Source organism: Symphalangus syndactylus, chromosome 18 (assembly GCF_028878055.3).
Source record: "Symphalangus syndactylus isolate Jambi chromosome 18, NHGRI_mSymSyn1-v2.1_pri, whole genome shotgun sequence".
Lineage (NCBI taxonomy): Eukaryota > Metazoa > Chordata > Mammalia > Primates > Hylobatidae > Symphalangus > Symphalangus syndactylus.
This window is the reverse complement of record NC_072440.2, coordinates 85730200-85744041: the sequence shown is the minus strand read 5'-3', so window position 1 is coordinate 85744041 and position 13842 is coordinate 85730200. Positions and strand designations below refer to the sequence as shown.

General features: G+C 50.9%; 1 protein-coding gene across 2 annotated transcripts in view; it reads right to left on the bottom strand.

Annotated features, from left to right (window-relative positions):
• OTOF (otoferlin) overlaps positions 1–13842 on the bottom strand; it is a 101631-nt gene that overhangs the window by 34260 nt on the left and 53529 nt on the right. For both annotated transcript variants that reach the window (XM_055251531.2, XM_055251532.2), the window contains 4 exons: positions 11996–12069; positions 10494–10620; positions 9951–10005; positions 3119–3250 (listed from right to left, as the gene is read on the bottom strand). In XM_055251531.2, the coding sequence (XP_055107506.2) occupies positions 3119–3250; positions 9951–10005; positions 10494–10620; positions 11996–12069 (388 nt within the window). The remainder of the gene's footprint in view (positions 1–3118; positions 3251–9950; positions 10006–10493; positions 10621–11995; positions 12070–13842) is intronic.

The following is a 13842-nucleotide window of genomic DNA, read 5'->3' as shown; positions in this document are numbered from 1 at the left end:
AGCTTTGGGGCTGGAAAGGCTGATTTGGGGCTGGAAGGAATCATAGCAAGATAGTTTAGAATGGTGGTCTCAACTGGGGGCGATTTCAGGGGACATTTGGCATGTCTGGAAACAGTCTTGGTAGCTGTAACTAAGGGGAGTTGCTATTGGCATCTACTGGGTAGAGGCCAGGGATGCTGCTCACATCCTTTTTTTTTTTTTTGAGACGGAGTCTCGCTCTGTCGCCCAGGCTGGAGTGCAGTGGCGCAATCTCGGCTCACTGCAAGCTCCGCCTCCCGGGTTCACGCGATTCTCCTGCCTCAGCCTCTCCGAGTAGCTGAGACTACAGGCGCCCGCCACCACGCCCGGCTAATTTTTTTGTATTTTTAGTAGAGACGGGGTTTCACCGTGGTCTTGATCTCCTGACCTCGTGATCCACCCGCCTCGGCCTCCCACAGTGCTGGGATTACAAGCGTGAGCCACCGCGCCCGGCTGCTGCTCACATCCTACACAGCACAGGACAATCCCACCACAGTTATCCAGTCCAAGATACCACAGTGCTGAGTTTGAGAAACCCTAGTTTAGAGGAAACAGGAACAAAATCAGAGCTATTTGCTTTTGTGAAAAAGAACAAAAATGTGATCAGAAACACATTTAAGATTGTCCAAAGATGAGCAGAATGAATAGTCTTAGAGGAAGTAAACAGGGAATTTAGAAAGATTCTAGGCTGGAAGAAGGAGGGGAACTGTGCAGGGCGGAAACTGCGCCTCCTTCATCTCGGCAGCCTCCATGTTGCCCCACGTGCCACTGTCTGGTGTGCGGCAGATGCTCAGTGATGTTTGTGTCTTCCTTTGGGTGAGTGTTACTGAACCCCTCCGAGTACATGCCTGGCTCTGAACAAATACAGCGAGGTAGGAGACTGGGAGCCTCCAGTCCACCAGGAGGACAGAGACACGGAGGACCAACCTCAATTCTGGGACATTAACACTGCAGAGAAAGGGGAGTGCTGACCTCTGACCCAGACAGAGCAGGCAAGGCTGCTCAGTAGCAAGAACTTTTGAGCTGGGCCCTGCCGGGTGAGTAGGAGTTTTCGTGGGGGAGCCACAGAGTAGGGAGAGTAGCTCTGTGCCCTTGGGAAAGAGGAAGTAATTTGAATGAAAGCGAAGGTGTGTGGGCCTGGTGGAGGGAGATCCCTTAAGTTAGCAAAAGTGGCTTTACTGCTATCAAGTAACCACAGGGGCCACAGGGACCTGTCTCCGTGCCTGTCTTGGGGACATAGATGCTTATCTAGGCAGAGGCTTGTCCAGTCAGGATGTGTCCTAACGTAAGGCCAGGGATGTCAATCCTGAATGTCCTTGGGGCTGGAGGGGTCCCGAGCAGGTTGTCCAGCTCGGGGGGCCTGTGGGAAAGCAGCTGGGAGAGCAGAGTCGATTTGTGGTCACAAAGGAGAGTTCGGCCAGGCCTGGGCTGAAGGGCAGAGGTGGGCCTGGGTTTTCTTCCTGCAGGTGCACAGTCTGAGGACTCTCAGAGCTGCCTGAGAAATGCCCTCCCCCAAGCTACAGGGGGCATCTCAGCCCTCACCCACCTCAGGGTATGGGGCTCAGCTGCCTTACTCGGGCCAGCCTGGCACCCCTCACTGCCTGGAGCCACCAGGAGAAACTGACTGGGGAACCCTCCGGGAAACAGATGGCAGGGCCCAGGCCTGTGGCTTCTGGGTTAGCCTGAAGTGTGCTCAGGCATCTGGGAAAGGCCTGGGCATCCTGGTGAGAAAACATTTTAAATGGTCCATTTTCAAGGCAGGATAAGTCTAAGCACTGGCATCCAACCTGTGAATGTGACAAACCACATGGCTCATGCACCTAGAAGGTCACAATAAGTGAACAGAATGTAGAGGAGGGGTCAGCCCATGAAAGGGAAGAAAGTTTTGTTATTGGGAAATCAAAACTTAAGTGGGGAAGGGGAGCAGGGTTTAACCTTATAAGGGGGAAAATGAAACTTAGACGACGTCAGGGAAGATTGTAACCCCATAGTACTCCACCACTGGGGAACTGGGGGAGGGACTTGCATGCTAGGAGATAAATTACCTGTTGTGACTGCCCCGGGTGTGCCTGCCTACCAGACGCTCCATCTTGCAAGACCGTTATTAAAAGTCTCACCTTCGCTGTTCTTCGTGCCTCTAAGTCTTTGGGTTTGGATGAGTGAGTGTATTTCTCACATCCCTCCCCAGAGCTGATTATGATGGGGTCCCATTTGGAGCCTGGGAACCAAGGTGCCATATTTGTGATGGTGGCCAGAGCCCTGGGCTGGAAGCTGGGTGGGCAGCCTAGCCCCTGCTGTATCAGCAACACTCTCTGAGATTGTGGGCAAGGCCCTTCCATATGGAGGCCTCAGCATCCTCCTCTGTAAGATGGGGAGATTGAAGTAGAAGGTCTCTGAGGTCCCTAACCCTTGATGTGGCCTCAAATGGCTGGAAAGAATAGGAGTAGGTACCAAATGTTTTCTCTTTCACACCCCAAAATTAAGGCCAGTGCTCTGGAGGGAAGCCCACAGAAGTTCAGGCAACCACGAAGGAGCCGAGCCAAGAGGGTAGAACCCCACTAGCACGCCAAGGGCGATGCTGGCACTGTGAGATTGGACAAGGTCTGCCTTCAGAAGTCTCACTGTCCCCTTGTATAAAAGGGAACTGATAGTGACAACTTTGGATGGTCCAGTTCAGAAGCATTTAGGAGCATGGCTGGCTGGTAGAAAGTGCTTACTAATGGTGCCAACGCCGCCATGGGTTGGAATGAGGCAGCCCTGTCCTTGGGCTCTGGCCTGGGAAACAGTGGGGACCCGGCCTCTTGGGGAGTGGGGTTGGGGGGGTCTTTCACAGGCACTGCTGGGGTCTGCACAGGAGCACCCGGGTGGTGTACACTTCAAAGACCAGTGTCGGCCTGCGCTCTAGACTGCGGGGGTTCAGAGGATTCAGAGGATGTGGCTCTGTTTGTCAGTGTCCTGAGGGTTGTAACAGGGTGGGTCACCCCTGCTGGTAGCCCTGTGTGCTCCTTGACTCCCAGCCGCTCCTGTTTCTCCTGGGGAGGGCTGGGGCCCACCCTCCTGCCATAGTTACAGAGGCTCCTTTCCCCACAGGGCCACTGACCTCATTGTAATAGGGGCAGTTAGTGGACTCCTTCATGGACGTGTACTTCTTGTCATCGCCCACCTCCACGCACACCACGGGGTCCATGTTCAAGCCCACCAGCTGCCGGGCCTCGATCACTGTGATGCTGACCTGCAGGCAGGAGAAGGGGGAGCCAGAAGGAAAGCTGCCTGAGCCTAGGAGCCTGGTCCCACAGGGGTCCAAGGGCTGGGGCAGCAGGGTCAGAGAGAGGGCCCGGGAGCCAGCACTGGCCTCCTGGGCTCCACTCTGACCACTGCCTCTCATCTGCTGGGTGATCCTGGCTCTTTCTCCTTCTGTGCCTCAGTGTCTTCATTTATAGAGGAGTAGGAGTTGGCTAACCTCTAAGTCAGTGTTCACTAGACTTAACTTGCTGGGCTGAGGGGAGGGAGAGGCATTAAAAACACTGATGCCCAGGCCACCTCCAGACCAACCAATCCAATCCTGGACATGCAGCTCAGGCATCTGTATTTTTATTTTTTTGATGGAGTCTCACTCTGTTGCCCAGGCTGGAGTGGAGTGGCATGATCTTGGCTCACTGCAACTCTCTGCCTCCTGGGTTCAAGTGATTCTTCTGCCTCAGCCTCCTGAGTAGCTGGGATTACAGGCATGCGCCACCACACCGGGCTAATTTTTGTATTTTTTATACAGATGGGTTTTTGCCATGTTGGCCAGGCTGTTCTCAAACTCCCGGCCTCAAGTGATCTGTCTGCCTCGGCCTCCCAAAGTGCTGGGATTACAGGCATGAGCCACCGTGCCCGGCCTGGCATCTGTGTTTTTAAAGCTCCTAGGTGATGCCAAATGCCCTGCGTTCTTCCCTAGCGTTGATGGCTCTGCTTCAGAAAGAGCTGCCAAACCCATGTCACAGGTTTCATGCACTCAGGAATAAAGCTTTTAAAGTCTTCATTAACTTGCCTTTAATTTCCTGCTCCAGGAATTCTCATGTAAGCCTGCAGGCCTCTGATATGTCTTTGCGTTTCTGGAATTTGCCCTCCTGCCCTTTCCACATTGCTGCCTCCTCTCTGTTTGCTGAATTTCTTTGTTTGTATGGCCAGTGCAGCTTTGGTGCCTGCCTGAGCCGCCTTTTTCAGCCTACTGATTGTATGTTGTGTGCACCCTGCTGTCCTTTACGTGGCTTCCAGCTCTGCAATCTTACTTATATCCTGGGAAGCCCTTTTTCAGTTGTTCATTCATGCAACAAATGTTTCCTGGAAACCTGCTGGAGCCAGGCACAGGTGGGACTGCAACAAATTTTTCCTTGTGGAGCTTACCACAAATGATTAACGGCTTTTTTTTTTTTTTTTTTCACACTGAGTCTCTCTCTGTCACTCAAGCTGGAGCGCAGTGGCATGATCTGGGCTCACTGCAGCCTCCACCTCCTGGGTTCAAGCGATTCTTCTGCCCCAGCCTCCCAAGTAGCTGGGATTACAAGCATGTGCCACCCCACCCGGCTAATTTTTGTATTTTTTTTAGTAGAGATTGGGTTTTACCATGTTGGCCAGGCTGGTCTTGAACTCCTGACCTCAGGTGATCTGCCTGCCTTGGCCTCCCAAAGTGCTGGGAATGCAGGCATGAGCCACTGTGACCAGCCGATTATTGGCTTTTTAAGCTAAAAAGATATAAGGAGAGAGAGAGAGAGAGACAGAGAGAGAGAGCCCGAGCAGCGGTAATTTTTGACGTCACTACTACTTTTCCCGAACGCTCATTTTAAGCCATCAGGTCTCATTTGGATTTGGAGGTGTCAGTTCCTGTCAGGGTGGCCATGGTAAGATAGACAGAGGCATGTACTGGGGGTTGCTGAACTTGGGATTGAACCCCAGACCTGACATGTTGCCAGGTGTGAGGGCAAATGACCACATAGCCTTGTGTTTTTCAGTTACAAGCAGAGACACCAGCTACCTGTAAGGTTGTGTGCAGGTTAAATGAGATCATGTGTGTCAAAATGCATCCTAAACAGCAGAAAGCTCTATAAAATGTGAGTGACCCCAATAGAATCTCCCTCCAGCTAAGCGGTTGATCTCTCAAGTAGGTGCATGATACTTAGAATGATTGATTCACTTGCCTCTCTCAAACGTGTGTTTTAACAAGAAAAGCCTTTCCCCAGCTAGAATAAGCGTGGACCTCAGTACATTCTTCTTCTTCTTCTTTTTTTTTTTTTTGGAGACAGTCTCACTCTGTTGCCCAGGCTGGAGTGCAGTGGCGTGATCTAGGCTCACTGCAACCTCCACCTCCCGGGTTCAAGCTATTCTCTCCAGACTCAGACTCAGCCTCCCGAGTAGCTGGGATTATAGACGACTGCCACCGCACGGCTAATTTTTGTATTTTTAGTAGAGACGAGGTTTCACCATGTTGGCCAGGATGGTCTCAGTCTCCCTCGTGATCCACCTGCCTCGGCCTCCCAAAGTGCTGGAATTATAGGCGTGAGCCACTGCGCCTGGCACATTCTTCTAATGGGACTCTGAAGGCTGCTCTTCATGCCTGTCATCTTGGAGATTTCATATTTTAGTTGTGCTTTGATGCAACTTCTAAATACAACTTTACTCGAGAGAATTATCTTCCCTTTCCATGAAAAAGAATAACCACTAAAATGATCATCCAGTGTCCATCAAAGTCTGAAAAATATCCTGAGGGCGATGAAAAATCTACACATCAGAAGTAATCATGTTAAGGAAATAGAAATTCCAATGTTAATGAGAACATTGCCAGGAAATGGGATATTTACAAATGAAGTGACACTTGAACTAGGAAGCAAATATTTCTGTTTGGAACGTTAAGTGCCAAAGGGATGGAAGTAAAAGCTTAGAATCTGGAGCTTTGACAGAATTTCAATATTCACCACTCCTTCACAGAGCTAAAAAGGAAATAGGACTAACTAACTTAGCTCTGAGAAGTTTACTGTGAAGAGAGCAGACACTAGAAATCCTCCTTTGCACAATAGTTTATAGAGTTTTAACTTCCACGAACCTTTTTTTGCGAAAGATTTTTAAAAACCCCATGAATTTTTCCACAACTAATGCCCCCACCAACAATAAAAAAGGCTTTCGATAACTCAAGACTGGGAAGCAAACAGACATAGTTTTGGCATCTACCGAAGATAAGACAGCGGCAAGTCCTCTTCCCGCTGCCAAGAGAGTGGTTGGTTTTTATGTTTTCCATCTCGAGGCACGGCCATAGGACAGGCTACTTGTCCCTGTCCCCCTTTTCAGGACTCATAGGTTTCTCCCTTCCTCCATGGAGCACAGCCAGTGAAGGTGACAACCTGGACAGAAGCTCTGGCCGTAGAGGCAGAGGGTGGAGGGGGAGGTGGGCAGAGGCTTGAAGGAGCAAGGGAGGGAAGAGAAGCTCCACAGGGTGCTCATTGCTGGTTGAGGGGCAGCCCCGAGGGGAAGCTGAGGGCGCTGGAGAAAGACAACCAAGTGCATGGTGTTGGGGGAAGGGGAATGCCGTTCCTGCTGCCTCCCACCCCGCCTGGGGCTCTAGGAAGGGGAAATGATGCACTTGAAATAAAAAACAAAAAACGGCTGGTCATTCTCCAGAATTCTGGAGGAGGGGCTTGGCCATCCTTCTCTCCAATCATCAGCAGAAGACTCGATTTTCCCAGGGTGGAAGATGAAGAGGCAAACGGAGCCACAGCTTGGGACCAACTGACCAGCTGACTATTCCACCATCTCCTTTCAAGATAAGGGACATACTCCCCAGTGGCTTTATGAAAGTGATCACAAGGAATAATGCTGAGTGGTAAATCTATACCCCTGTCCTGGGAAAACCCGAGAGTAATGATGCTTTGTGACCTGCTTCCCAGGGACCTGATCCAGCTTCAAGAACATCAGCTGTGAGCTAGAGATGAGAGTTGGTGTGCCCTTTAGTACTGTCCTTCTGCAACATCCATTACCCATTCCCCACTTTTCCAGGTGGCAGAGATGTGACATGACCAGATTTGCATTTTCAGAAGGTTGCTCCAGTGGTGGCATACAGATTGGAGTGGAGGAGGCAATATGAGGGCAGGGAGACCAGGCAGAAAGTGGGTACAAGCATGCAGTTGAGGCTGGGGACCTCAGGTCAGTGGCAGAGGCATGAAATGGAGGTGAAAACTGGAGAGATGTTGGGTGACAACGTATTAAGTCTTGGTGCCAGGAAGAGACGGTAATGAAGAGACTCAAGACCCCTTGACCCACCAAGAACATCTCTGCCAAGTGCCAAGCGTTGCTCACTCTGGTGGGGAAACTGCACATTCACAGGGGGGTGACTGGTTTCTTGCCTTGGAGATGGTAATAATCAGGAAAGAGTTTACACATGACATGCATTCTAAACGGAAGAAACAAGGAGCATGGGTGCACCACGGTCCTTTTACCTCCAGGCTTCTTTCAGTGCCATAACCTTTAGAATGGTCCTGAGCCCTCACAACCCTTCCTGGATCTGAGTTCAGCTAAGTCTCCCCTCCTCTCACCAATGAGCTGTCCTTCCTGAGGTCTTTATAACTCATCAAACCCAAAGTCTCCAAGACAGTGAAGTCATATCTGGTTTTATTGCCTTTTATTATTTATTTATTTATTTTTAATTTTCTTTTGAGACAAGGTCTCCCTCTGTCGGCCAGGCTGGAGTGCAGTGGTGCGGTCTCGACTCACTGCAACCTCCACCTTCCGGGTTCAAGCGATTCTCCTGCCTCATCCTCCCAAGTAGCTGTGATTACAGGTATGCGCCGCCACCATGCCTGGCTAATTTTTGTATTTTTAGTAGAGATGGGGTTTCACCATGTTGGCCAGGCTGGTCTTGAGCTCCTGGCCTCATGCAATCCACTCATCTCGGCCTCCGAAAGTGCTGGGATTACAGGCATGAGCCACCGCACCCAGCCTGGTTTTATTGCATTATACACTGTATATTGGAAGTGAAAATAATTTCACATTTGCATCCTCATAGCTCTCGCTCAAAAGTTTGCAAGGTTAGTTGTGAATGAACTTCTCAGGAAACACTATGCTACCAGGTTAAATACAACAACCGTTTTGTTCAGTTTGGTTTAAAAAGTCTTTGGAGGGGACAATGTCTGGTTCAGTTAATAAAAGTCTCTGGTAGGAAGCAGTTTGAAAAGGTTTGGAAAACAAGCACTAAGTAGCAAGATGAAGATGAACCAGGGACCCGAAGGGAGCAGCTGTCTAGAAGGCTTGATATAGAGAAGTCAACTGCTCTGATGGCTGTGGCCAGACACCCCTGGCCTTGAACCCTGGCTCTAGCCTTGGCTAACTTAGTGGCAACGACCTGGGACAAGCTCCTGACCTTCCTGGGGCCTCGCTTTCTTACCTGTAAATGCAGTAACACCTATATTTGGATGGTTGAAGAATTACATTAACTTCAATGGAAATACATATATAGCTCCTAGCACAGTGCCTGGCATAGAATAAACCTTCAAAAATAAGTTTCATGAACAATAATGACTCTATTTTTGATGTGTCCTTACCTCTGAGGCCAGTGACATGATACCTGAGTTGGGGTTGTTGTTCTTTGGAATTCTCCTGTTCTCACCACACAGAGAAACAATGCCCTGAGCCCAATCCTTTGGAAAAGCCCTCGGAAGTCTCAGGACACTTTGTGTTTGGGTTTTGGCAGAGGTGAGGGGCTGGGATTCTCAAACCTCCAAGGAATCCAATGGCTTGAAGTTATTTAAAACCACAGGGGCAGATCCGTTTGACATTGCCTGGGGCTGTTTTTCAGGCACCTAGGAAGACAGTTGTCTGAGTAGATGGAAACTAACTAAAACAAAGATGAAGGGAGATGAGGTATATTCTGCAGAAAACATGGCCAGATGTACCTTTTACATAGAAAAGTGCCATCTTATCCTTTCCATCATCACCTGAGTGAGGGGAGGTGGGGTTGCCCGTAAAGAAGGTTGGTGTGCATGGGGTCTGGGAACTAAGCATCAAAGATAAAGCTCTACCCTGGTAGATGGGGCTCACTCTGATTCTGGGGCCTGGTGCTGATACCCAGACCAAACATCCCCAGGACAGAAGTGCAGTTGCAGCCAGGTGAGATCTCTTACAAGCTCTGTCCCCTCTGAGCAGCCAGCATTCTCACTCAATCCTGGGAATGCCCAACAGTCTTCTGATTTATAGCTGAGTCTTGTTAGCCTCCAAGGGAGGGTCTGGAGCAATGGAAGGTCCCTGGGCCCTTCCCGAGAGATGGTGTCCCAGCAGCCACCAGACACGCTCATCACCTGTCCTGCCTGCACTGTTGGCCACATTCACATTCTTAGAGCTGTCAACCTGTCTTTGTCTCAGTCTTTTGTCTCTAGTCTTAGAAGCACACAAATAAAAAAGTTGTGTTAATCTCAGAAAATACAGAGAAGCAAAAAGAAGAAAAAAAAATCACTCACATTCTCACCATCCAGAGATAACCAGAATCGACATTACTTCCAGCAATCAAATAATACAAAACAACAATTTAAAAATCATGCCAGGAAAACTTTCTTCAAAGGCCCTTATTTTAACTGTTTGAATACTCTTTTGTAGTTCTCCTTGGTCTCTTTATGGTTTTTCTAAGTGTTTCTCACTTTTTGAAGTCCAATGCTGAACATGAAATTTTGGAAGGGCTTTGATTAGCATAGGCAGAGTTCTCAAGCTTTTCTTTGGGTTTGTATCTCTCTACTGATGATACTTCTAGGAATGCCTCCCAGGAACAAGCTTACTTTGGGAACTTATATTCAGCTTGTGGTTCTCTATGACCCCTGGATCCATGCCTCAGTATAGTGCATAATGCACATCCAGCTAGAATCCCCTACTAGAGCAGAGTCTGAAAGACATGAGTCCTCCAGGTGCCCACCTACCTGGTAATCCATGGGCCGCCCAGCACTTGGCTCCATCTTAATGTCTGGCTTAGATCTGAGGAAGAGAATGTACTGTCAGGCCTGGGATATGGGGACTGCTTGTGGGGGAGGAAGACACTGGCAGTGGTTAGACCTGGGAGTGGGCAGAGGGACAGAATCATGGTCTTTAAACACTTAAGCACTGCCAAGAATAGTGAGGATTAGTTGTCTTCAGAGGCAACAAAGAGAACTAATCAAAGGCAGAAGTAACAGAGAGACAGACATGGGGTCAATGCGTTCAAATATGGGGTGGGCAGGTCTGTGGCTTCCTTGGGCTGGTAGGTATTCAAGGCCCTGAGAACAGGCCTGCAGCTGCTGTGCTCTGCCTTTGCAGGGAGAGAGGTGAGAGAAACACCCAAGGAAAAGCAGAAAAGGATAAGGTTAGGTTAGGAAGAAGCCGTCCATGAGCCCTGATTCTTCCCTACCCAAATTCCAATCATGGCAAGCCAGGTCCTGCCTGACAGGGTGGGGGCAGCTGGGGTTGCGGGGCTCCTGTCCACTCACCGCTTGTTGGAGACATTAGTGGTGAGAGCTGTGACTGAGGCTAGAGACATCGAGTCGGGATCCAGTCCATCCCCTAGCCGAATGGCCAGATGGTCAAGGTCTTCCATCTCCAGCACCGCCGGTTCATCTGGGGAAGATGAAAGACTAGTTAGGTGGGCTGACTGATGGTGAGATAGTGACCGTTTCTGCTTTTACTCTGGCATCCAGAAAGCTGAGAGTTAAATTCGAGGTTTACTTAGTTGCTACCGCTTAGAATGTTACGGTCTGAATAACTGCAGTGTTTTTCTGCCTAATCCCGATCTTGGATTTGAACGGCTATTATGTCTGGTCTTGCCTTTTCATTTTAATTGAATGCTCTTTTATTGTATACTACTTACTTAGGCACTGAATATCCCTTATGGAAGAAGGTAGAGAATAAAGAATCCATACTTTTGCACCTCTCAATAAATAGCTACCGTTTGTTGGGTGGATACTCTGTTCCAGGCACAACACCAGGACTTGACATGAGTATCTCTAGTCCTTAGAGCTGTGCCCTGCCAAGATGGGCGTTATTCTCATGTCACAGGTACAGAAACGAAGGCTTAGGAAGTAACTTATCCATATCAAATAGCTGATGGAATTCGGAACCTAATGCACTAGTGTGTATTCATCTAATGAAATGCAGACATGTGGATTCCGAAAAGCCACCCAAGGATGCTGGGTTTGGTCCTCAGCCAGCAGCTGTACTCTCTCCATTTAATAAGGTGAAGGGCAAGGCTGGAATTGGCATGCGGGCAAGAGGGTGGGGGAGAGACCCTGAGGGCCAGTGGGCCACAAAGAGGATGCTGGGGGAGGGCAGCCGGGAGCCCCGATGGTGGGCCCGTGATGGAGAAGATGGCCCCCTCACAGCTCCCCTGTCCTCTCCATTTCTCCCCTTGTCTTCCTCCAGGCCTCCCGCCTCCGCTGCAGCAGCTGTCTTCCCCTCTCCAGCCGCTGCTCCGGGAGGGCCCAGTGCCACCTGCTGCTCCAGCCTCCCAGCCCTGCCGCGCCCTCCAGCCGCCCCAGGACCTCCCCTAAGGCCAGGCTGCAGCCTGGTGAGAGCGCGCGGGCAAGGCCTGCCACCGACCCCGCACTAGTGGGAAGCTGGTTTCCCCCCAGAAATAGGGATTTGGCCAAACAGCGTTTCTTGATGGATATTCTCTGCTGTAATTAAAACTCGGCTTCTGTGTGAAGAAGGAAGAACCCGGAGCAACGAGGGCGGGAGAAGCCTTGTAACCAGGCCCACCCGACAGAGGGCGCCGCCTGTTTCCCTCCCTCGGCCCCAGGGCGTCTCCTTCCTAGAGGGTCACGTATCGCTGGGCGGGGCCTGGCCCTGGGCCAGCCAATGAGAGTCCAGGCCCCTCCCAGATGGCTCTGGACGACCTATCCCAGGAGGGCCTTTTGGCAGCCGGGCAGGGGCTGGCAAGTGGCGGGAGGGCGCCGCGAGGCGCGGGGCTGAGGGACTGACGCGACACCTGTCCTACCTGGTCTTTGGGGCTCCTCCTTGTGGGACCGGTTTTTGCCGAGCTTCATGGCGGAAAACACGCTCCTCCCGGCTCTGTGAGGGGGGCCGCCAGAATGAGGTGCAGGGAGAGGGAAGCATGGAGGAAAACACACAAACACAGAAGAGCCAAACATGAGAGAACACATCAGAGAAGGGAGATGGACCCGGCCCCTCACCTACTGGTCCCGAGACAAATCGGGATCTGTCTTCCCAAATTGGGAGCCATGAGGGGGAATCAGGGCAGAGAGAGAGCCCTCCACTTCCCCCTTTGCCATCCTTTCACACACGGAGGAGAGGGATGGGGTCCCCAGCAAGCAGGGAACGTGGCCTTGAGCCGGAAAGAGCCGTTTTAACTGGAGCTCCTCTGGGTCTTGGACTTTTCGGTCTGATCCCAGCCCCTCAGTCTAGTCTCCTCAGAGTTCCGAGCCCTGCTAGTGTCCCCACTCTCATCCTCCCTGGCTCAGCTGGTTGGAGAGAAAGCCCGAGGACAGGAGACAGAGCATCAGAACGGCGGGGCAGGGACCAGAGAGGACTCAGGGGCAGGGGCCGATGAGGAGATGCGAGATGTGATTGAAACAAGCTGTTCAGTTCTCAGATGGCCCCGGTGCTCAAAGCCTGACTTGTCTTTCTCCAACCTCTCCATGTTCTGGGATGCTCCTTGGTCCCCATGAAAAAGGGGGAGATGGGCCCTTTCCCGTCTATCTTCGGTCCTGGATTTTGCCCCTTCTACCTGTCCCCTCTCACTGCTGAATTCCTCTTTTCCCCAACCCCAGGAACTTATGGCAGGCTCCACAGTTCCTACCTCTTCCTCTGGCTTGCTGTGGCCTTGTGCCCCCAGGCGAAGGGCCTTGCAGTCAGGGGTGAGGAAAAGGGGCAGGGGTCCTCACTGCCCTTCAGTGATGTCCCTGCAGCCGAGCCTGTGGTTCCTGGCGCCAGGAAGCACCAGGAGCAGGATCAGCAGGGGGTGAAGTGCAGTGTTCCATTACCCCATCCATATTGCATGAGTGGATACCTGACTCTCTCCACTTCCCATTCTTCCTCCTTCTGGGTGTGGCCCCATCATCCTGTAGGCCCAGGTGGAGCCAGGTGCAGGCTCCAACCTGGAGCTCACTTATGGCAAAGTCCACCCTTTTTGGGTCACACATCTCCCTGTGGAGGCTTGACTATGGTTTCTAAGGCCCCACATCCTTGTTCTTTATGCTGGGGCAATGGGAGGTTGAGGACAACCTTTCTGTCCTCAGGCAGATGACCCAGAAACCTCAAGCCCCTCTCCTCAGGATTGTGAAGCCAATCTTATTCCCCAAACCTGGCCCTATCCCAACCCCAGGCCCTTTCTTTACTGTTCATATGCAAGATAAAGCACGTTCATATCCCAGCGAGGGAGCAATTGAGAATCACCCTTTTCACGTGGCAGCAGCTCACAATCTAGGGAACATTAGCATGTTCTTGAATTCCTAAAAAGGAATGGAAGAAGGCTGATGTGTCTGCACTCTTCAGTAGCATACCGTCTGCAATACGACAATGGGAAGAAAGGGAAAGAAAGAGGCTCTAAAGTCAAAGCTGATGCCTTTCGAATTATTTTTAAAAGCTTCCTCCCTTCTGATGGGGGAGGTGAGTTACACACACACACACACACACACACACGAAATGGCCAAAAAGAGACTACCTAGGGCCAAAGGCCTTTCCAGATGTCTGCAATGTCTGCAGATGTCTGCTCATTTCATCTTCCTGGCAATCCTCTGAGGGCCACATGCTTCTCCTCATTCAACCAGTAAAAAGACTGAGGCTCAGAGAGGGAACAATAATCGCAAGGTCACATGGTGAGTG